The 22,536-nt window shown below is 33.7% G+C and overlaps 3 protein-coding genes across 4 annotated transcripts; all 3 read right to left on the bottom strand.

The window, feature by feature from the left end:
- Positions 1-3,347: 3,347 nt before the first annotated feature.
- Positions 3,348-6,882, bottom strand: LOC110426701 (Tetratricopeptide repeat (TPR)-like superfamily protein). Its single transcript, XM_021441988.1, has 2 exons — positions 4,174-6,882; positions 3,348-3,978 (listed from the first exon to the last, which is right to left on the bottom strand). The coding sequence occupies exon 1, from the start codon at positions 6,692-6,694 to the stop codon at positions 4,568-4,570; it is 2,127 nt and encodes a 708-aa protein (XP_021297663.1). The 5' UTR covers positions 6,695-6,882; the 3' UTR covers positions 3,348-3,978; positions 4,174-4,567.
- A 7,000-nt stretch (positions 6,883-13,882) lies between these two features.
- Positions 13,883-17,259, bottom strand: LOC110426669 (uncharacterized). Of its 2 annotated transcripts, XR_016351966.1 has the most exons (2): positions 15,537-17,259; positions 13,883-14,674 (listed from the first exon to the last, which is right to left on the bottom strand). XR_016351966.1 is itself a non-coding variant. In XM_021441949.2 (1 exon), the coding sequence occupies exon 1, from the start codon at positions 16,280-16,282 to the stop codon at positions 15,602-15,604; it is 681 nt and encodes a 226-aa protein (XP_021297624.2). In that variant the 5' UTR covers positions 16,283-17,259; the 3' UTR covers positions 15,379-15,601. The 2 variants fall into 2 exon arrangements, 1 of the variants encoding a protein (XP_021297624.2); XM_021441949.2 differs by lacking the exon at positions 13,883-14,674 and having other exon boundaries at positions 15,379-17,259.
- A 205-nt stretch (positions 17,260-17,464) lies between these two features.
- LOC110426670 (uncharacterized) lies at positions 17,465-21,526 on the bottom strand. Its single transcript, XM_021441950.2, has 8 exons — positions 21,161-21,526; positions 20,715-20,895; positions 20,526-20,620; positions 20,087-20,192; positions 19,641-19,858; positions 19,438-19,480; positions 19,060-19,313; positions 17,465-18,688 (listed from the first exon to the last, which is right to left on the bottom strand). Exons 1-8 carry the CDS (start codon positions 21,337-21,339, stop codon positions 18,277-18,279), a joined length of 1,488 nt encoding a protein of 495 aa, XP_021297625.1. The 5' UTR covers positions 21,340-21,526; the 3' UTR covers positions 17,465-18,276.
- Between the last annotated feature and the right edge of the window lie 1,010 nt (positions 21,527-22,536).

Genomic DNA, 22,536 nt, shown 5'->3' with positions numbered 1-22,536 from the left:
ATTGTTTAATTATAAAAAATATTGTCAACAAACTGGAATATTTAAGTGTTCATGCAAGCCAGCATGATTCATATCTACATATAGTTTTGAAAATTAAATTAGATGCAATCTCCTTTTCTAAGGAGAAATGTCTCTTCGTTGGGCCGACAATTCTTTTTTTTTTTTAAAGAAAAAAAGGGAAAAATAAAGGTTAAAGGACTCTGAGACAAAAGAAGAATGGGGAAGTTGTTTGTCTAGGATTGGCTGCCACGTGAGCATGAAAGCATTAATATTTATATATATCTATATCAAGCTACATGAATAGATGAAGTGATATCTCTTCTGCTTATGGTTGTGACGGGTGCCCCCATTCCACCGCCCATATCTATCCTTGAAGAAGCCATGACTTTTAAGTATGTGCTTTCTTTTTCTTGCTTCAAAATGTAAGCCCACGGCTATGTCTATATACTTCCACATCTCAATTTTCCGGATGACAATGGGTATCCCATTTGATTATATAAAATTTAAATACTTTATAATCAAATTTAAAACAAGTTTAAATAGTAATTTTATCACTCTTATCAGATTCGGATAGAATTTAGATATCACACGTTGAATATCTACTATCCGAACCCACCCATTATAAATATTTTATTACTATAGGTAAAAATCTTAGTATCCCTTTCTTTTCTTTAACTAGCCACGACCACAGTCGCTCCTCCTTCCTCTTTGTTTTCTTCCCCAAGCCGACAGCCGCTCCTCTCTTTTCTTTACCTAACCATTGCCAAATCCGCTCCTTCTTCTTTCTTTTCTTCCCCAAAGTCAGCAGCCACTCCTTTCATTTATTTGCCTAGCCACTGCCATAGCCGCTTCTTCTTCTTTCTTCTCTTCCCCAAGCCGACAGCACTCCCTTTCTTCTTCTTTTCTTCCTCGCTCAACCCTAGCCACCGATCCTCCATTCTTGGTCTTCCATTCAATGGTGTATTCTTGCTCAATATTATTTTATTTACGTTTTTTTATTAATTTAATAATTAGTAAATTATATTGAATATGTATGAGAATTCTTGTTGTATATAAATACGGATATGAATTTGGAATCAAATAATTAGATATCATGAAGAGTATTTTAATAATTGTTTTTACATAATTGAGTTTTTAAATAAGATCGAGTAAGTATAAGTAATGAAGATATATTAAGATTAAGGTTAATATAATAATTTTTAAAAATATTCAGATAGTTAGTAGAGTTCAAATATTTTATTTTTTTATAAAATTAAGATTTGAGCATTATCTTATTTGTTGATAACTTTATTTTTTTATTTTTAAGTAAGTTCAAAAATAATGACAAATCATTCAACCATAATCCATACATAATCGCCCATCTTCTTAATTAATAAGGCACCATGTGTTTGCTTTAAACAATATGTCCACAATCACAAAAATTACATATATTTATTAATTAATCTGACTTACAAAAACAAAAGTGAAAATGAATGATGAATTGGACATTTATGCTCGAGAGTTGCGTGAAGGATTGTTGTGACACTGTTGAGGCAACTTTCAACTGCTGCCGCTCATGGGAGCACCTGACATCACGTGGGGTTTTTTTTGTTTTTTTTTTCTCCATTTCTTTAATTTCGGTGTGATGATGTGATTATTTTAAGAGTATTGCAATGAACTAGTTAAATGTTTGACCTGCCAGATTTGACTTTAGATGCTGTAAAATTACATTATTATCCTCGTAAATTTATCAGAGGATGAAAGTGTAATAGATAGAAAGAGTCCATAAGTTTCAAGTGCTGAACTATGATGGAATGGTAATGATTCGTAGGGGTGGGTATGTAATTTGAATAAAATGGTTTAGTTTGTTTAATTTATTTGGTTTAAAAAAATTCATTTCAATTAATTTTTTTGATTGGTTCTCAATCCTATTATTTTTAGATCCAATTGATCAAAAAATTAAATTAATATTATATACATATTTTAAATTTATATCATATATATATAACTTTTAAATGTAAATTTGATGGATTATGTGAAAACACATAATTATGTGAACGAAAGAATAAATGTTATATTTTTTAGTATTTACATTATTTGTATAATTTATAATTATAAATAAATTTGAATTTTATAATTTATAAAAAAGAAAAGTGACAAAATTTTGATTTTTTTTGTTTAAAATCAAATTTGATCAAATTAATTCAATATTTAATTAATTTCCTATAAAAAATTGATCTATTTAAGATTTCATTATGATAAATCAAATCGATCGAACTGATCGATGAATTGCTACCCTTTAATGATTTGAAAAAAAGGAACACAAAAACATAATAGAGAAATTCTGTGAGGGAAATTAAGTGAATCAGGAAGTGATCATTTCCCTGAAACCAAACTGCCCAAGTTCACAAGCAACGAGCCACTTGAATGCATGTGATTGGAAGCAACAAAATGCATATATATATATATATATGCACACAAACCAATAATACGAAGAAGCCAATTGTCTAAACTTGCATACAAAATGTTTCCAAGTGATGGTAGAACTAGAACATATAGCACTGCTCTCTCACCACATGTTTGTTTTCTGATTTTTCGTACAATTAATTGATCATGCAATAAGGGGGCTGCTGCTGCTGCTGCTGCACGTACCCTAGCTATTTTGGTGGCTTCTTCCAATACAATAAGTGTGGTTCCTTTCGATCGATGCAACAAAAACATCATCTTGAACTAAAACTTAACCCACAAAAGATACATAACAGGTTGCCATAAACCCTTGCATGTGCACGGATTTTAAAATGATATCTCCTCAATGTTTTGTGCCAACGTTATGTTAAAAAGATTAATGATGGATACATTATATAAACAATTGGTATGGTACAGGTTAAAAGATCAAACAGCTAGCATGTGCAAGCCCTTTTAAACTGATATCTCCAAGATATTTTGGACATATTTGAAGGTGACAGAAACAGTAGTAAATAGTTGCTTCAAATATAAATTTGTATCCAAAGATTCGATCAATGCACTTATTCATTGTTGCAGCACTTTGGCCACACTCTTGTCTATTTTTGTTCCTTCTTTCTTTTAAATTACAACGAGATCATAGTTGGAATCCAATGGAAAATTTTGATGCTTTGCTATCTTGTTAGCCCCGTTACATATTAAATGATAAAATATTAGTCTGAAATTCCAGGTTAATTCTCATTAACGGTGTAACAGCCAGTTAACGGCGGCTTACTGCTGACCTGTATCAAGAAAGAATGATGAAGTGGTCAAGAAGATGCTGGATGTTGAGGGAACCAGCTATATATTTTATTTGCTGTATCCTAGGAATCTACAAATATTTGCAAAGTAAAAATGTGGACAGATGAACCTTAAATTACAAGCTCAAGCTCAATCACGTGGGCTGATACACAAATGTACTAAGATGAATTTTTAATATCCCAAATGTTTCCAGAAAAGAGGAACAGCAATCAAGGTCCTTAAGCAATCCCACAACAAGACCAGCCTCAAGTTGGGGGTAAAGACAACATGGCAATCTAATCTGACAACAATGTTGCAGTTCAACTTGACAAAAAACATATGAGTGCATGGATTAATGTTGAGCTCTTTCTCTCTCTTTGGGGCCCAAAGTTGGGGGCTTGCATATGGCCCAGTAATTGGTGAACCTTTATTTCCCCTCACAAAAGAGGGGGGTAGGTTTGTTAAACTTGGCCCACTCGTTTTTCACTAACTATACCTTGCAACGTCTTGAGCCATATTTCTTTAATTCCATCTCCTCAAGCAAATATGTCATCACAATTTACCTGTTACGGCAAAATGAAGACCGGCATAAGCTATACTCTGGGATGTAAGCTGTAGCTGACATCAGGACATTGCGATGGGAACCACAAAAGAATAAATTCCACAGGTCTAAATGAAGTTGGATTGTAAACCAGCTGAACGTGACTTGGCAAAAGCAAAGGACTTTGACATCGGCAAAGCATGCAGGACGCAGACCTGCAGAATAAGTCATGATCAGGAAAATTGGTGGAGGACTGAATCCAGTAGTTACTCCCAGCTTCAATTATTGATGCATCAATATATCTTATAATGAATGATTCTAAATCTTGAAATCAATTTAATTCTGTAATGACATAACAATTAAAACCATACACAAAGCAAATGAACAGCAAAAAATCACAAGGATTGTACCTCAAAGTGCTGGCTATTTAAACTCCATGCTCTTCTGTGCTCATCAGCCCTAGGATTATACTACCACACCAAACAGGGGCACCTAGGCTTTCCAGAATTCTAGATTTCCTAAACCGAAGTACGAGAGGAAGTTAATAAATAAGGCTTCTGCATGGCATTGTCACAGGCCTCATGTTTGGATCAAGGTATCAACATAAATTTCATCAGATGCAGAAGAAATCCAGAATTCATTTGCAGCTGTCACCGCTGGAAGATATCTTTATGTTGCTCTCTTCAAAAACTCCATGCTATAATCATTTTAATCACCATTAAATTTTACTTTCGATCTGAAATCCTATTCTTACAATATTGTTTGTGGCTACCCATCATGCAGATATCTCAATGGTGGATGAATTCAGGTCATCTTAAAATTTAATAAAGCTTCAGAAAGTCCATATATATTTTCTAGTTGCAACCTCATTGTCAATTCCAATTTTCCTAGTAGTTCATAAATCCTTTCACTCTCTGGGTGAAATTTATCATCAGCAACAAAGCTATGAACCTCATTCTTTATCTCAACCATGCTCTGTGCAAACATCTTCTTTAAGCCCTTCTCCTTTATTAGAGTTCTAATTGTTGCCACATTACCCCATTTCCCATCAACAGCATATATATTAGATAATAGAATATAGTAACCTGCATGATTAGAATCTAAGCAGAGAAGATTCTTTGCTGCCAACTCTCCTATCTCAACATTGTGATGAATCCTACATGCAGCAAGCAAGGCACCCCAAACATGGGGCTCAACTGGAACTGGCATTCGGTTTATAATGTCCATGGCCCTGTCTAACTCTCCTGTACGGCCTAGAAGATCAACAACTATGCCATAGTGCTCTGAAGTAGGACCCAGTCCATAATCATTTACCATCATACTGAATATTTCAATCCCCTCCAAAACCAAACCTGCATGGCTACAGGCAGATAAAATAGAGAGGAAAGTGACATTGTTAGGTCTAGCTGCAGAACTCTTAACCATCTGTTCAAATAACTTTAATGATTCTCTACCTTTTCCATGAATTCCATAGCCAGCAATCATAGCACTCCAGAGAACAACATCCTTATCTATAATTCCTTTAAATACTTTTATTGCATAGTCTAAGCTACCACATTTTGAGTACAACTCTATGAGAGAAGCCCCAACAAAAGGATTACTATCAAAGCCACTTCTAGTAATATAACCATGAAGGCATACAGCTTGATGAAGAATACCTAACTCCGAAGAAGAAGCAAGAATCTTTACCATGGAAACAGCGTCAGGTAGGATTCCACTAGATAGCATATCTCTGAAGACCCCTATAGACTTGTCAGCCATCCCAGTTTGAGCATACCCACTTAACAAAGCAGCCCAGGAGACTACATCTTTCCTAGGCATTTTTCTAAAGACATTAACAGCTTCATTTGGTGATAAGCACTTCATGTACATATCAATCAGAGTGGTGGAAACTGAGACTTCTAAATCAAAACCTCTGTTAGTTGCAAGTTCATGAATCTTCTGACCATTGTCTAGATCACAAGCAACTGCACACGCTTGAAGTGCACTAACAACAGTAACTGCATTAGGTTGAAATCCCTGGTTGATCATTTCATTGAAAAGACGCAATGCTTCAACAGCAGCCCCATTATGAGAATAGCAACCAATCATTGAGCTCCACGATACAACATCTTTCCCTACCATCCTCCTAAATAAATTTTCGGCTACTTCCACGACACCTGTCTTTGCATACAAATTCAACAATGCGTTAACCAAAGATAAATTATTTTCCAACCCTCTCCTAATGACAAAACCATGTACACTCCTTCCAAGCTTAAGATTCATCAACTTAGCACAAGCAGAAACTAAACTAACAAGGGTTACACGATCCGGTTCAACACCCTCCTCTGCTACCATTCTTGAGAAAAAGGCCACAGCCTTTTCAAAACAACCATTCTGCTCATAACCACTCACCATTGAAGTCCACAAAACAACATCAGGTTTCTCAAACTCCTCAAAAACTTTCAACGCATCACCCATTTGGCCACATTTTGAGTAAAATTCAATTAAAGCAGAACCCACAAATAAATCCAATCCAACCTTTTCATTTTGCCTCAAAAATCCATGTAAAATTTCCCCTTGTTGAAGCAACCGTAAACCTGCACAAGCCTTTAAAACTATAGACAGAGTAAAATTATCAGGCTCATTTTTGTCACCTTTTTCATTAGATATCATGTTTTTGAAAAGAACCCAAGCTTTTTTCCATTGTTTTTGTTTAGAATAAGCTCTAAGAATTGAGTTCCAGAGATAAACATTTCTTTGAGGCATTTCATCGAACAGTTTCTGAGCTTCTTCAATGGAAATAAATTTAGAATACACAGAAGCGAGCTTTGTGGTGAAAAAACTGTCATGGGAAAACCCAGTTTTGAGAAGTAGTGAGTGTAATTTTGCTGCTGATTTCCCATCGTTACAAGCTTTGAATAAATTGACCAAGAGTTGCCTCCTTTTCATCCGTAATTTGGTTATCTATTTCAACTTCAGATTTTCTTCCAGGTGCCTGGACAGTCTCGAATTTTCCTTAACTGTTAAAAGATGGCCTTACTTTTTGGGTGCACAGAAGAACAAAATGCAGAGACATGTTAGCATCAAAATTAGAGCAACCCAAATTGCTATACACAAAATCAATGCTCCCTTCCACTTTTTCCTGTTACACACTATAAACAAATATTTGACAAAAGGTCCAGACACCAGCTATCTTTCCTTTTAATGACATCTGAAACGCATCATGCTAAAATGACACATTATGTTTTGAAAACCTTTAACCCTTAAATAAATGCGAAAAGAACAATTTTAAAAGAAAATATTTAAAGGGAAAGAAAGTATTTAAAAAGAGTAAAAATTTTTTTTTTAAGTATATATACAAATGAATTAAAGATGTCAACTTATAGGTAAATAATTCTTTTACAAAATAAAGATAATACTTAAATATTAGATAAATTAAATTTTAAGTTTTTAATTTATATCAAATCTACATATAGATAACATGAATGGATATTCACAAAATATTCATAACACTCTCCTTTAATACAAGGAAAAAAACTCATAAAAAAAATTCAAGTGAAGAAAAAAGAGTATATAATATTTTCAAGAATACACTTTTGAAATATTGTCTCATTAAAAACCTTATCAAGAAAAACTCAGTGAAAAAAATCTTAATGAAGGAAAGGAGTACAATGCGTATTTTACTCTCCTGATGATGTATTATAGAATCTTTAAAATGATGCATTCCAACTTTTCAAATGTTGCAGTAAAAAGGGTTTTAGTGAACAAATCTGCTAAATTGTCACTTGGCTGAATTTGTTGAACACTTATTTCACCATTTTATTGAAAATCATAAGTGAAGAAGGATTTGGACGAACTATGTGTTTTGTTCGATCACCTTTAATATGTCCTTCTTTTAATTGTGCTATGCAAGCAATATTATCCTCATATAACGTTATTGAAATTTTTTTCTTTGTTGATAAGCCACACATTTCTCGAATATGTTGAGTTACAGATTTTAACTAGACATATTCACGATTTGCTCACGAGTTGCTAAAATTTCTCTATATGTGAACAAGTAATTTGTCTAGAATCCAGTTTTGTGTAGATCAGATGAATATTCTGTATCTGCATAACTAATTAAAATTTATTTTTGATGCATTTGAATAATGTAATTCCATATCCATTGTTCCTCAGAGATATGTTTAATTCAATTCCAATGTCTTCGAGTTGGAAAAGAACTATATCTTGTTAATAAATTCACAGCAATTGATATATCAAGTTTTATATTGCTAGCAAGATACATTAATGCTCCAATTGTAGTAAGATACGGTACTTCAGAACCAAAAAGTTCTTCATCATCCCCATGAGATTGGAAAAAGTTTCTTTTCACATCTAATGACCTTACAATCATTGGTGAACCCAATGGGTATGCTTTCTTCATATAAAATTATTTTAGCATTTTTACAATATAATCTGATTGATGGATAAAAATTTCATTTGTCAAGTGTTCAATATGAAAATCTAAACAAAACTTGATTTTTTTTCAAGGTCTTTCATATGAAATTCACTCTTTAAGTAATCCACAGCTTTTGATAACTTTTCAGGAATTTTAATAATGTTCAAGTCATCAACATAGACAGCAATTATAATAAATTCATATCTAAACCATTTTATAAAATACATGGGCATATAGAATTATTTTTATAACCTTCTTTCAACAAATATGCACTAAGGCGATTATACCATATGTGTGAATTGCTTTAATCCATAAAAAAATTTATTTAATTTAATAGAGTAAATTTCTCAAGAATTCAAATTTTGTGCTTCAGACAACTTAAATCTTCCAAGGATTTTTATATAGATATCGTTATCAAGAGAGCCATATAAATAAACTGTAGCTACACTCATTAGACGCATTTCAATCTTCTCATATATTACCAGACTAGTTAAAATAGAATTGTAATTATATCCATCACAAAGAATATATCTCTTCATATTTAATACTAGATCTTTAGGTAAAACATTGTGCAATAATATGTGCTTTGTATCTCATAATTTCATCTTTCTCATTTTGTTTTCACACAAATACTTATTTATTTTTCATTGGTTTTACGTCATTTGGTGTACGGACTATAGGTCCAAAAACTTTATATTTTGCAAATAAATTCAATTCCTCCTTAATTGCGTCTTTCCATATTGGCCAATCATTTTTATATTTACATTTTTCAATAAAAGTTCAAGATCTCGTTCTTCTTTCACAATATTGAGCTTTATATTTTATACAAAATATTGTTGACGTTTATTTACCGATTTCATTTTTTTTCCATCATGACATAATTGATTGAGATCTCTTTACTTTCAATGATTTCAGGTGCCTGAATTTCTTTTGAAATTTTTCTCAATTATGTCAAAAGTCTTTTCTAGAGTTTCTACTTCCTCTTTCTGACCATCTTAAATATTTACTCTTTTTTTTATGAAGATTTTATTTTTGGAACCAATTGGTGTCAACGCTTCTAGCGTGCCTTATCCTACAAGAATATCAATACTAATAGGATTGCAGCTGGTAGATAAGATTCTATTTGTTCAGTAAATACGTCTCGCAACTGATTTATTATATTTTGAAAAAAAAATGATATTTTGAACTTCAAGTTCATATTGATTTGTGCGAGGATTAAAACTAGATAATTCATTTTAAGAATTTTTTTTTTTTTGCAGCTACTTATTTTTCTCCCCCTAATGTTGGAAAAATTGTTTTATCAATATGACAATTAACAAACTTTGTCATGAATAAATCTCCTATTGATAATTCTAGATATTTAATTACAAATGGAGATTCGTATCCAACATATATTCCGAACTTCCTTTGAGGACTCATCTTTATGCCTTGTGTTGGGGCAATTGAAACATATACCGCACATTCAAAAAATTCTTAAATGGAAAATATTCAATTCTTGACCATAAACCAATTGTATGTGGAGAATTTATAATAACTTGTTTGGCCTAGTGCATACAAATACTACTGCATCTAAAATGGCATGCCCCCAAACAGACACTGAGAGTTTGAATTTCATAAGTAATGGCCTTGTAATCAGTTGAAAGTGTTTAATAAATAATACTGCTAGACCATTTTGTGTAGAAACATAAGCAATAGGTTGTTCACTAGTTATTCCAACTGATATGCAATATTAAAAGTTTGAAATGTAAATCCACCAGCATTATCAAGACAAATAATCTTGATTATGTAACTAGAAAACTGTGCTCGCAAACAAATAGTTGCAAATGTCAAATTACAAGCTGATAATAGGCACATATGTGACCATCTAGTCAATGCATCAATTAAAACCTTAAAATATCTAAATGGTTCACATAGTGGATGTATGAATCCACATATAACCTTAAATATTATTCAAATACGTAGGGAATTGAATCCCAACTTTAGTTGATGATAGCTTTATAATTTATTTACCTTCAGAGTAAGTAGCACATAAAATTCATTAGATTGAAAAACCTTCTAGTTTTTCAATGAATGATCATATAAATTTTTAATCATTTTTTGCACTATTATTGATCCGGGATGGTCCAACCGATCATGCTAAACATTAAAATCATTAGTAAGCTTCTAGTTTACTATGAGTTTCAATTATTCTAATATTTGTATAATTTAATTCTGAGAACATGGCGAGTAAATTTTTTCTTTCAACACACACTTTCTATCTAAGATAATAGATGTAATATAGGGGGCATTAAGTGTCTCTTTTATTTATTGTTTCAATATAATATCTATTCAGGCGAATATTTTTAAAACTTAATAAACTTCTTTGAGACCTAATAGAAAATAGTACATCCTCTATTACTTTATTCCTCAAGATAGTAAAATATTAACTCTTTTGGACCCTCCAATTAACTTTGTACTGCCAGATATTTAATTGACATTGATTTTTTTTTTCATTGTCAAATAGAAAAATTATTTCTTGTTTTTAAATATAATGTGTGTTTTAGTAATGTCTGCTAGACATATAGTTATATAATAGATCTTGCATTCAACAAGATGAATATCTATATTTTTTCAATAAAATAAAATATATATAATAAGAAACTTACAAGTTAACATAAAAAATATTAAACATAGAATTAAAACACATAATAAGAACATATCATTTAAATATAATAAAAACATATTAAAGCATCTTCATAATATAGTTATACTAAATATACCAATTACTATTAAGTTCATTATCAGATATTTCAATTACCAATCAAACAATCAATTCCTTTTCAGGATAAGAAAATTGATAATAGATATTTTTATTACCAATCATATAATCAATTCCTTTTTCAAGGTGGACAAATATCTTGATGTGCTATATCAACTTGGCCATGATTAATATTATCACAAGATGTTTTAATTTTTAGTAATGTTTAATAAAATTTAAGACGTACAATAGATACGTGACCAATGATCTTTCATGCCACATTAACAATAATATGTTTTCTATATTCATTTTATTCTTTTCATTATTTATCCACTTCTAGTGGGTTACAAATATTCACCCACTTCTTGATAGATAATCTACTTCTGGTGGGCTAGCGGGTTAAGGTATATATGTACTTTTGGTGCGTTGAAAGTGTTCATCTATTTGCGGTAGGTTACAAGTATACATCCACTTTTGATGTGTGATTCACATATGATGGGTTATCCACTTTTGGTAGATTATAAGCATCCATCCAATTTTTATGGTAAAATTATCTACTTCTAGTGGTAAAATTATTCTTAAATTCAGGTGATAAAATATCCATATACTTTTAGTGGTAAAATAATAATTAAAATAGTGATAGTGTAAATTGTTGTGACCATCATAATTAAATGATGTTGCATTCACTTCAAGGAATGGATAGTTTTATGATTATGACTATAATTAGTATATGATATCGCATTCACTTTAGAGAATAGACAGATTTATAATTTTTTTATTAGTATCTCGTTTGTCACATTCACTTCAAAGAATGAACATTCATAATTTTTATTACTAGCTCGTTTGTTACATTCACTTTAGGGAATGGACATTTATGGTTTTTCATTAATAGTTATATAATAGTAAATTCACTTTTTAATCAAGAGATAGAATATAATATATATAACATGATAGTTAAATTCATATTAAAGTTGATTTTAAGAGAATGAAAATACTAAAGAGATATCAAGTCACTTACTTGATTTTCTTTAAAATCAAAAATCAAAGCCCAATCACTGAAACCCTTTTGAAGCTTGAAGATGATGAAAACATAATAATTCTAAAACTTGAGAGATAAGAGAATTGTGCTGATAATGTGTTACGAAATAAATCTAAAAAGAACAACTATAAGGGAAATATAAGAGAAAGTTTTTAAAGAGAAAGAAAGTATTTAGAAACAGTAAGAATATTTTATTCAAGTATGTATACAAATGAATTAAATGGGCCTATTTATAAGAAATAACTCCTTTACAAGATGAAGATAACACTTAGAAATTAGATAGATTAAATTCTAATCTAATCTAATTTATATCAAATTTAGATATAGATAACATGAATGGATATTCACAAAATATTCATAACAAACCCAATATATTAATTTTTAAGAAAAAATATCCATCTTTTAAATTTTAATCAAACTTTTAAAAAAATCTATTAATTTTTGAAATAAACACTTTGTTAAAAAATAATCTACCGTGTGACATATAAGTCTAGCAAATCAACTATTAGTATTTCCATTAGGTTGATAATGTGACAATATTAAAAAGATAATTTTACTATTTTTAATTTTAAAAATTAGTATTATATAATTTTATTAATTTTTTATTAATTTATAAAAAAGATCCCCGATTGGGCTCCTCAAGGGAGCACTCCCTTGGGAGCTTCGGTGCTCCCCAAATCAAGCTCCTTAACGGAGCATCAATCTGGTGCTTTTTAAGGGAACGTAGGATGGAAATGGGTGGTTGACTAATGCAAAGGACGTCGTCAATTGACTTGAGAGAAAGAAAACAATGGAAATAAGAAAAAAGACATATTAGACATTTCATATTTAATATTAACACCATTTAGACATTTGGGGTAAAGTATTAACTTTAAAAATTAATGAACTTTTGTGTAATTTTGATCAAAATTTAAAGAGCAGGGGTATTTTACCTTAATTTTTAATTATAAGTAAAAAGTTATAAAAAAAAGAGAAAATATCCACATACTTTCGAATTTTAATTGAAATTTTAAGCAGATTCACTAGTTTTCGAAATAGATAATCTAAAAAAAAACTCTTCTACTAGACGCATGGTTCAACCTTTAATCAACCGTTAGTATTTCTGTTAGTTTAATAACATGTTAACATTGAAATGATAATCTTATTTTTATTAATTTTAAAAATTATTATTATATATATTTTTAATTTTTTATTAATTATTATATTTTTTAGAAAAAATTAGAAAGAAGGGAGCACCGACCGGTTCTCGCTTTCCCTCTCTTGGAGAGTTGCGGAGCATCAATCTATGTTTCATTTTTTTTTTACAAAAAAATATAATAATAATTTTTTAAATTAATAAAAAAATATTTTAATTTTTTCATAATTGAAAACTAATAAACTTGCTTAAAATTTTAATTAAAATTTAAAAATATGAGAGTATTTTATTAAAGAAAAAGAAAAAACGGATGTAATGAAAAAAATGGGCCGTTAAACTACCAAACCGTCTGGCTTTCTACAGGCTGTGCCGCCATGGCCCGTTAAATAACAGTGGTAAGTCGGTACAGCCTATTAGAACTACGGGGCTGCTCATTTTGTCGACATATGTGCAGGCTAGGCTTGGATGGGATATCTTTATCCTCTTGTTAAATTCAAACTAGTAAGTAAAATTGCTTACTTCCATACCAGTAATTAATTCATTAAAAAGATGGAAATTTAAAGAAGCTTTATAAATTTAGGTTCACACGGTTTTTCTTATTTATTTAAGAAAAAAAAATTCCAATCCCATTTCAAAATAGAAAAATCATGTACCAACCTGTAAACCGAATCAAACATCATACACCAATCACAAACTACTAAACCAAATGCTTGGATTCAATTACTGAGCCAATTCTCAAGTACAATTTAAGCTTGAAATTAAATGCTTGCGTTATACATCTCATATCAATAAAAAATAAAATAAATCTTGAATTTATAGATAAAGATTTTTCTCCACCTATTAGCCATATTTTTAGACTGGAAACACAAACACGTCGCACCTGCCTGCATCTTGAAAAGAAATTATCTCGGACAAGGATGTTATGACTCACTGATTCTAGCAGATTTATATCCCTAAACTCCAAGGGGTTTAATCCAGTTCCCCACTCCCCCATGATCCCAAGAAAGTGAGGGCATTGGGTTTTTTAAACTTGGAGCTACTCGTTTTTCATCCATATTACATAAGATAGCATGCAATGTTTTTCTTATTCATTACTTCTCTCTCCACATGCAGAAATGCACAAACAAGTAAACCATCACTAATTAGATGTTACGGCAAATGAAGACCAGCATAAGCTATTCTATGGGAAAGTGTGGCTGACATCAGGACATTGCAGCATGAGCCGCAAAAGAATTAATTACAGAGTCTATTTGCAGTTGGACTGTACACCAAGGCAAAAGCCAAGGTTTTGACATAGGCAAGCAGGCAAAACGCAGCTCATAGAACTTGCCATGTTCAAGAATATTGTAGAGTAATCAACCGGGTGGTTGCTCAAATCCATTACCTCGTCAATATGCATGAAACGATTGCTAGAGCCAACTTTAGTCTGTGACACATCCTCCCCAACAAACAGCCGCAAAAGCAATTGCTCCGGCAACAAATGGTCAAAAAATAACAAAAAAGCAATACAATTTATATCTAGACTAATGCTACTTCGAATTGGTGTTGGACACTAGGGACTTCGATGTTGCTCCTGCGACCTATCAATTTTCATTAAGTACCCATATTAGACACATATACAACTCCTCAAAGTGGGCTATGACTATTGACTATGACCCTCCACATGTAAGCAACAACTAAGTATGAAATTAGATGCAACTAAAAGACATTTTACCATTCACACCTAAATCTTAGCAACATAGGTGAATCATATCATTGTGACTCAAACATAGATCATGAATGAATAGGTGAATGGACAAACAGATGATAAGTGAGAGATAAGATTTTTGGGTCTCCAACAAGACAACAACAACAAATTAAATAAATCTGTAAATCTGCCCGTGGTCTAAAGTATTGCTGACTGACATTTTCTACTTTAAATACCAACAGGAAGTAAAAGAGATAGCAAATGCGCCGTGAACTAGAAAACAGCAGAATACACACCTCATACATATTCCATGCTGAAAATCAATATCCCATTTCAATTATATGATTCATACGAATGTCCAACATCACATGCCTTCATATCAGCACTAAACTATAAACTTCTGGTCCAGAAAGATAGTAACATAGATAGTCATTATCTGGTTATAAAACTACATAGCATTCAATGGGTATTTTGAAGGAAGTCAGCAGCAGACCGAAAACCTTAACATTTTCTAACTATATGAACTTTCAAGAGCACACACATGGTTAGACAATCAATGTATATTTTCATTCCAAAATAAACATGGAAACAAGCAGATAAGAAAGTGCATAAAATTGACATTTATCCAACATGCAATGGAAATATAGCATAAGTCGAGAGATTATGCGGTTAGGGAAATTTGAGTAACAAAGTAGAATTCTCCCTAAAATTTAAGTAATTCTTGACTAAAACTAATTTTCAAGCTTGAGACTTACCTCTCTCACAGAAATACATGTGCTCTACTATGTTAAATGATACAAACTTTGTTTCATTAAAACTTTCAAAACTGCTTCCTCTTGTTCCTGAAAAGTTTGTCTCTTTTTGCATAAACATAAGAGAAAGCAAGGAAACCAACTGCAGAAAATGATAGTGAAGCCCATGGAAATGGTGGGTCCTTGAAACAAACAAGTGACGCTTCAATTTCTTGTGATGCAGTGTATACAAGATTGTGAATTGCATAAAGATCATGATCTGAGGACCTTATGTAATAGAATGCCATCTCAAAGTCAAAATGTGACAAAGAAGAAACCGCTTTGTCCAGCTTATACCTGAACAAGTGCCACCTCTGTATGAATTCAACATGCTGATTCTGTTTAAGGAGATTTCTATCTCCACCATGTGCAACTATAGATTCAAGAACATCGATAGCACTTGTTATACTGTAATTCAAAGACGTCAAGAGAAAATTTCTCCGAGCTGCATCCTTCTGCACGAAAGACAATGAGGAAATCTCCGAAAATGGTCCAAAAGGTGTCTGACCAACACTCCATGTGTAATCCACCAGCGTACTATTATGCGTAGGGCTCCACAACAAATGAGTCGGTGACACTCCCCACATACTCTGTAAAATTGAACCAACAAGTGGCCTCTCCAGCTCCCTCATACGTGTAAAAACATGACGACCATTACAACTGTAATCACTCACAGTCTGAGCAGTCTTTGTCCTAACAGCAATAACCATATCTTTAAACGCAACAGACTGATGATACCGATCAAGCAACAGAATGGTGTTATAATCCAAATCAAACACATAAACAGGAAGCACCCTGCTACCAAATTCCTCCTCGGGCAACCCTGCAACCCTCCTAAACTCCTCAGCTGAATCAGACAATATCTGGTGCAAACGCTTCGAATCCAAATACTCGCTTACAATTAAAGTATAATTATCAAACAGGAACCTCGAAGTATATGAATTGATAGACCTAGAAACCGCAAAAGAACAAATAGAACACTCCTCGTACCTAACACTGTACCTCTTAAACTCTAAACTCTGATTGCCAAACAACAATTCACCATCATTTGCCTCATCTTGAAACGTTTTTATAATCTCATTCCAATCCAAACCGCTTGAATCCTTACTTTCAGATGCGTGAACATGAATAAACTGAACAGTTAAAGTATTCTCAAAATGAACAGGAATTCTTAAAGGAGGAACAACAAGTACCTGATAAGCACTGTATATCAATGAAGCCAACTCCGAAAGCAAGGCCTTTTCAGATTTGGGTCTTCCATGTAAGGCTGCTAAAGGGTGAAACTCGCCTCTTGGAAGTACCCCATCACCGGATAAAGCCGGTCCATAGTCAACAGGACCAGCCCCGAGATCAATCCAAAGATACCTTTTTTTGCCTGTCCAAAGGGTCCCTAAGCAATTGGTGTAGCCCGCGGAAGAGTCAGAATGAGTGTAAGAGTAAGCGTAAGGTTGCTTCGAGGAGAGGCCGAGGTTGAGAATGTAAATGTAAAGGGAATTGTCGTTTTATCAGAGTCGAAATGGCGGAAAATGATGGGGTCGATGGTGGAATATGGGACGGAGAGGAGAGGAGAGCGGAGGGAGGAAGAGTAGAGGAGATGGCGGAGGATAGGCGGCGGAGAGGGAAGAGACGAGGAGGAGGAAGAAAGGAGGATGTCTAGGTGGAGGAGTGGCGGACGAAAGAGAGTGGAGGACAGAGAAGAAGAGATGAGTGGGAAATGGGAGGAAGTAAGGGAGGATTGGAGGAAGGAATTGAGGACGGAAGGGAGGAGAAGAGAGTGGGGCCCACAAGGCGGATGTGAGTGGGATTGGGAGGGAGAGGGAAAGGAGGTCGGAGATGAGGGAAGGGATGGGGAGAGGACCTGGGGAGGAGCGGCAAGGGATTCTTGAGGAGGAAGGCAGGGATGGGAAGGGTCGTTTGTGGATTTGGGGTCCAGGTGGGATTGGTGGGTTAGGAAGGAGTCTAGGCCTGGGATTGGGGCGGAGGTGCTGGGACTGCGGCGTGCTGACGAGCAGGATCAGGAGGAGGGCGACGGTGGGCATTTTTTTACTTTGGAGGGTGGATTGAGTTGTTGACGGGTGAATCTTGGAAGAATGGCTCTATCCTTGCTAGATGAGATGTATGGCAGTCTGGCGTGGATCCAGCAAAGTCACCTCGTCTTGGCGAGCGCCGAGGGTGACTGAGCTCAGCGTAGTGGTGTAGACTAGGGAAGAGTCCAACATCTAATCGTGGGCGGGTTTTCGAATGGCAGTCTCGTGAATTTGTTGGTGTAAATAATAATTTGTAGCAGTGGTGTGGAAATGAAGTCAATTATGAGTACCATATGCCAAATGGAAGCCCACTGCTCAGAGCAGGCTTTAAAGGTGCTAGGCAGGGCGGATGTTAAATTTTGCCATTTCGCTTTAGCCCAGGAAGGTCTACCATTGTCAATGAGCAATGTCAGGACAAGTTTTCAGAGTTAATCCGTCCATGGATTCAAACCACTTTTCCGTCATAATCCCGGAGTACAGCTTCAGCGTAACCTCATTCTTCTTCCTAAGGGAACGCTTATGCTTTACATAATGCACTAATATTCCCACTGAAACAATATCGGAAAATAAGAAAATCAAACTCACCTATATAATCTGATTACACCAAAGGATTTGATAGCAGCTAAATTTATATATATAAAAGAAAAAATCATGCTGGAACAAGAGATACAAGCCCATCATTCATCACATCCGTCAGAATCATTATAGGCTTGTGTACCCCAAAATTTTGAAACATTCTCATCATCATCGTATTCTACAATAGGACGAGTTGAAGTGGAGAAATCCTGAAAACGAACGAGTCCCTGACTTTCACCATAACTGGCAGTAACAATTCTACAGGCATTTACAGCCATGGCTGAACACCTGATATAGGCACTTCCAAGCTCTGGGTGATTACAAAGCAAGGAATTTGTTTTTGTACCTGTGTCAGTTTCCCAAGCATTAACAAAGCTATCCCCCAGCCCTCCTGTAACTATTTTATATGGATCCATGTGTAATAGTGTCACTGAACCCATATGACCATCCAACTCGGCAACTGCTTCTGGTTTTGATGTTTCCTGGCCTCTCCTGATATCCCAAAGCATTGCTCTGTGCATTAAATGAACACTTTCTCATATTAGTTTAACAAACAGAGATTTAAAAATCTGATATTCCTACTAAACAGCTTTCAACAATGGAAAACTTTCAATCAGAGAAAGACCTGTTTACAATAGATAAAAGTTAACTGTTGTTAGTAGCAAATGAAGGAAGATAGCATGCAAGCCCATATATCCTCAGATGAACTAATTTGTTGTCTAAAACACAGCACTTAAATATTACAGTTCATAGGGTAAAAACAAAGAAAGCAATCCTCTAACAACAGACTGTTCCATTCACACTTCAATTTTTATTACTAGACAATAATACCCACATGAAGGGAAAATTAAAGCCAATGGATCCATCATCAGAAAAGGTCTTACTTGCCAAATCCACCAGTGCAGATTAAGAATTTTGAGGGCATAATTGCAAAGGAGTATAATTTTGGTTGATATATTGCTGCAGTGTGAACCTTTTGCATTGTCCTCAAATCAACTATCACAACAGAAGAACCAGCAGCAACATAGAGCAAGGCTTCATGGCATTTCATGTCCACTGGTGCACCAGCAACAGAAGTCATTCCTACACAACATGAAGAACGAATAGCTGATGACGTAGTTGTATCCCAAACTCTCACCTGTAAACCACAGAATGGTGAAATAGTACTATACCTATTCAGAAATCTCTAAGTGGAATCATGAAAACTAAAAATCAGATGATGTAAAGAAGTGAATGTTCAACAGGAATCGTGAATAAGATACCTTAGAATCCTTTGACATGGTCACCAAAAGGGAAGTTCTGTGCCTGGAAGAATTATGAACAAATCAACTATGGATTATAACCAAAGAAACTATAAATCAATGTATAACCAAAAGGATATACAACTTAAACTTTAAAAGTGTTTATTAGAAGTTTTAACAGTGAAGGAAAAAGGAGAGTTTTCTCAAAGAAAAAAAATGCATACCCTGCAACTGACATCGATGTAACAGGTTTCTGATGCCCATAAAGTGTAGCCCTTAAAGCTTGTTGGCCACGTTTTCCACTAGAGCTAAGGGACCAGAGGCGAACAGTACCATCTTCCCCACCACTTGCCATTACTTTGGCACCACCATCACCTAATAATTTATCTGACAATGTGGAAACTGCACCATTATGACCTCTAAAACATCGTTGGCAAGCACCCTACAAACAGAGCATGCAAGCAGGGCATTTCAGCAAGTAACTGAGGCTAAGAAAAAGATAGGCTGAGCATTCTATTTGTACTCCAAACACTACACCAGTACTAATGAAGCAGCAACAGAAATTGTTTATAATCTGTATGCCCTCCTAGTCAGTCCAATGCAAGGAATCACAGGTTCATAATTTAACTCTGTTGAAATGGAAAAAACACGAAAATGCTTGGTGTGATACCTTCCACCATAGACGAATTGAGTGGTCGTAACTTGAGGTTACCAAAACATTTTCTTCTCTTTGTGTCTCACTTCGAACTAAAGAAGTTTCACTGAGTGGAAACAATCTGCAGACCAATGAATTCAGAGGTTAAAAACAACTATAGCTTTTGGAAAAGAATATACCCCCTTTTATGACTAATATCCATGAAACACTTTGGACATAAATAAGCATATTGCTTTTAGTATGTGAACTCTTTAGTTAGTCATACATGCTAAACTTGGAAATCGAAACATTACAAGAACAACAACAAATTATAATCAAGAAAGTCAAGCTCCAAATTGTGAATGCAATTTGACGAAATATGCATTAACATCTAGATACAAGTGCTACTAGCTTTTTGTGGTGAACCACAGACAAGGTCAGTTATTCTGCAAGGAAATCCATCAGATTGTCTCACCTCATGCATGTAATTCTTGCATTATGATCACTCATTCTGACGAGCGACCCTCCACTCAAAAAGCTGTCCGTTTTCATCCTTTTTATCACAGAGCCCTACTAAACAAAGTTAAGTAAGCTCTCAAATGGCGATAAAAATTACAAAGCATCACAGAACAAGAAACATGATTAAGATAAGAAAAGGTCATACTTGAGAAAAGATTATATCGTTCTTATCGAGAAGTATATGGTCGAAATGCCTTGCTTCGGTATACAAGTCCAGAACAAAAGGATCAGCAAATTTAAGCTGATGCAATGCGGTGCGCCAATCCAAATAGGCCTTCCTCACACCTGATGAAGAGCTGGATAGCATTTCCAGCGGCCAACGCTCCCTAATACAATCAAATAGAGAAAATAAAAATCCACCTAAAAATGGAAAGAAAAATATGAATATATTCATCTATTCTTAATTTTCTGTCATTACAGCTTCCTGGAATCTATTTTTCAGTCTAATTTTACTTAGAAATAAAGAAAATGAAATTCGAGCCGGCAAATAATTGCCTCCAAAAATATTCTCGGTTTTAAAATTAAGACTCCTAATTGGAGTTACTTTTGTTACTCAATGCGAATTACATAAACACTTCCAAGCGAAGAAACCTGAAGCGGTGGAGCCAGACAGAGTCGGAGTAAGCGACTTTTTTCAGGAATTTGGAGGTCATGGCTAGGTTTGAGAGGTCCTGAAGGCTAAGGTAGGCGGCGCACTGAGCAAACGAGTCTTCGTCCAAATCGGTGATCTTTGTTGCCGCTTGCCGTGGTGAAGCTGGTGGCGCCGCCATTTCTTTTTCTTCTGAATTATAGAATCAAAATTTGGAGAAAGGAAGAAGCTTTTATTTCACTTTCAACTTCTCTAATTGGGAGAAACATTAAACAGGAAATGTTTCCTTCGAGTTGTTGTAAAAGAAATAATAGAAACCCGAAGAAATGAGAGATTTATGTATTACTGATACAATGCTTGTTATGAAAAATAATCGTAATATTAAAAAAATTAATTGTGATACAAATGGGAAGGAGGTAACCTTATTTACAGTTGAAGTCATCAATAACTATCACAATATACACCTCTAAATTATATTATTTTATTGATAAATTTCACATTATTACTTAGATAATATCCATATATAGATAAATTTTGAAATATTTAGAATATGAATAATATATTTATTATTTATCAAATTTACTCTGATTTAAATTATTTTTATATGATGTAATATATCCATATTCTATAACACTTATCCTTAAACGAAACACCATTATGGTAGTCTAATTAGATGTCCTATTACTGCCTCATTAAAAATCTTAAACAAGAAAAACCAAATAAGACAAAAATCAGACAAAAGGGAAAAATCTTATAATGCACTAAACCCATAATTCTCCCTTCAATTTAGCCAAATTGCCACTTCTGAGGTAATTAATACTTTGCCACTTCAAAAGCAAATCAATCTTTCACCACATTCCAATACCATATACCAATTTCTCAAATGTTTATGTTGGCAATAATTTGGTAAAAGGATCTGCAAGATTTTTGATAGAGCAAATTTTTTTAAACTTGTCGACTTTCTTAGAATTTATGAGCATAAAAAAATTTCGACGAGATATGCTTGGTCCTATTACTTTTAATATAGCCTCCCCTCCCTTATGCAACATAAGCAACATTATCTTCATAAATTATGATGGCAGAAATTGTAATTTGTGTTAAACAACAAGAATTATGAATATACGTTATAACGGATCTGAACCAAATACACTCTATTCCATCTTCATATAGAGCAATAATTTCAAAGTGGTTAGAGGATGTAGCTATTTGTGTTTGCTTAGAAAAGCACCAAGATATGGCCGTGCCATTATAACAAAACAAATAACTGGGTTTGAGAGCGAACCATGTGCGCATCATATTTATATCCCACATTAGCGTATCCAACTAAACTAAGTTAATGGAATCCTTGAAATAATATAATCTCAAATCTATAGTTCCT

This window comes from Theobroma umbraticum, unplaced genomic scaffold, assembly GCF_002168275.2.
Source record: "Theobroma umbraticum cultivar Fairchild unplaced genomic scaffold, ASM216827v3 scaffold_12.0, whole genome shotgun sequence".
Taxonomy (NCBI): Eukaryota; Viridiplantae; Streptophyta; class Magnoliopsida; order Malvales; family Malvaceae; genus Theobroma; species Theobroma umbraticum.
The sequence above is the reverse complement of the archived record's forward strand: the minus strand, read 5'-3'. Positions and strand labels throughout refer to the sequence as shown.

What these genes read in the sequence shown, in the direction of transcription:
- LOC110426670 (XM_021441950.2), bottom strand. Translation starts at nt 21,339, where the DNA reads ATGGCGGCGCCACCAGCTTCACCACGGCAAGCGGCAACAAAGATCACC. An exon ending in GCAAGAATTACATGCATGAG is followed by an intron (nt 20,193 to 20,525) that starts GTGAGACAATCT and finishes ATTGGTCTGCAG; the next exon opens with ATTGTTTCCACTCAGTGAAA. An exon ending in CCATGTCAAAGGATTCTAAG is followed by an intron (nt 19,314 to 19,437) that starts GTATCTTATTCA and finishes TGTGGTTTACAG; the next exon opens with GTGAGAGTTTGGGATACAAC.
- LOC110426669 (XM_021441949.2), bottom strand. Translation starts at nt 16,282, where the DNA reads ATGGTTATTGCTGTTAGGACAAAGACTGCTCAGACTGTGAGTGATTAC.
- LOC110426701 (XM_021441988.1), bottom strand. Translation starts at nt 6,694, where the DNA reads ATGAAAAGGAGGCAACTCTTGGTCAATTTATTCAAAGCTTGTAACGAT.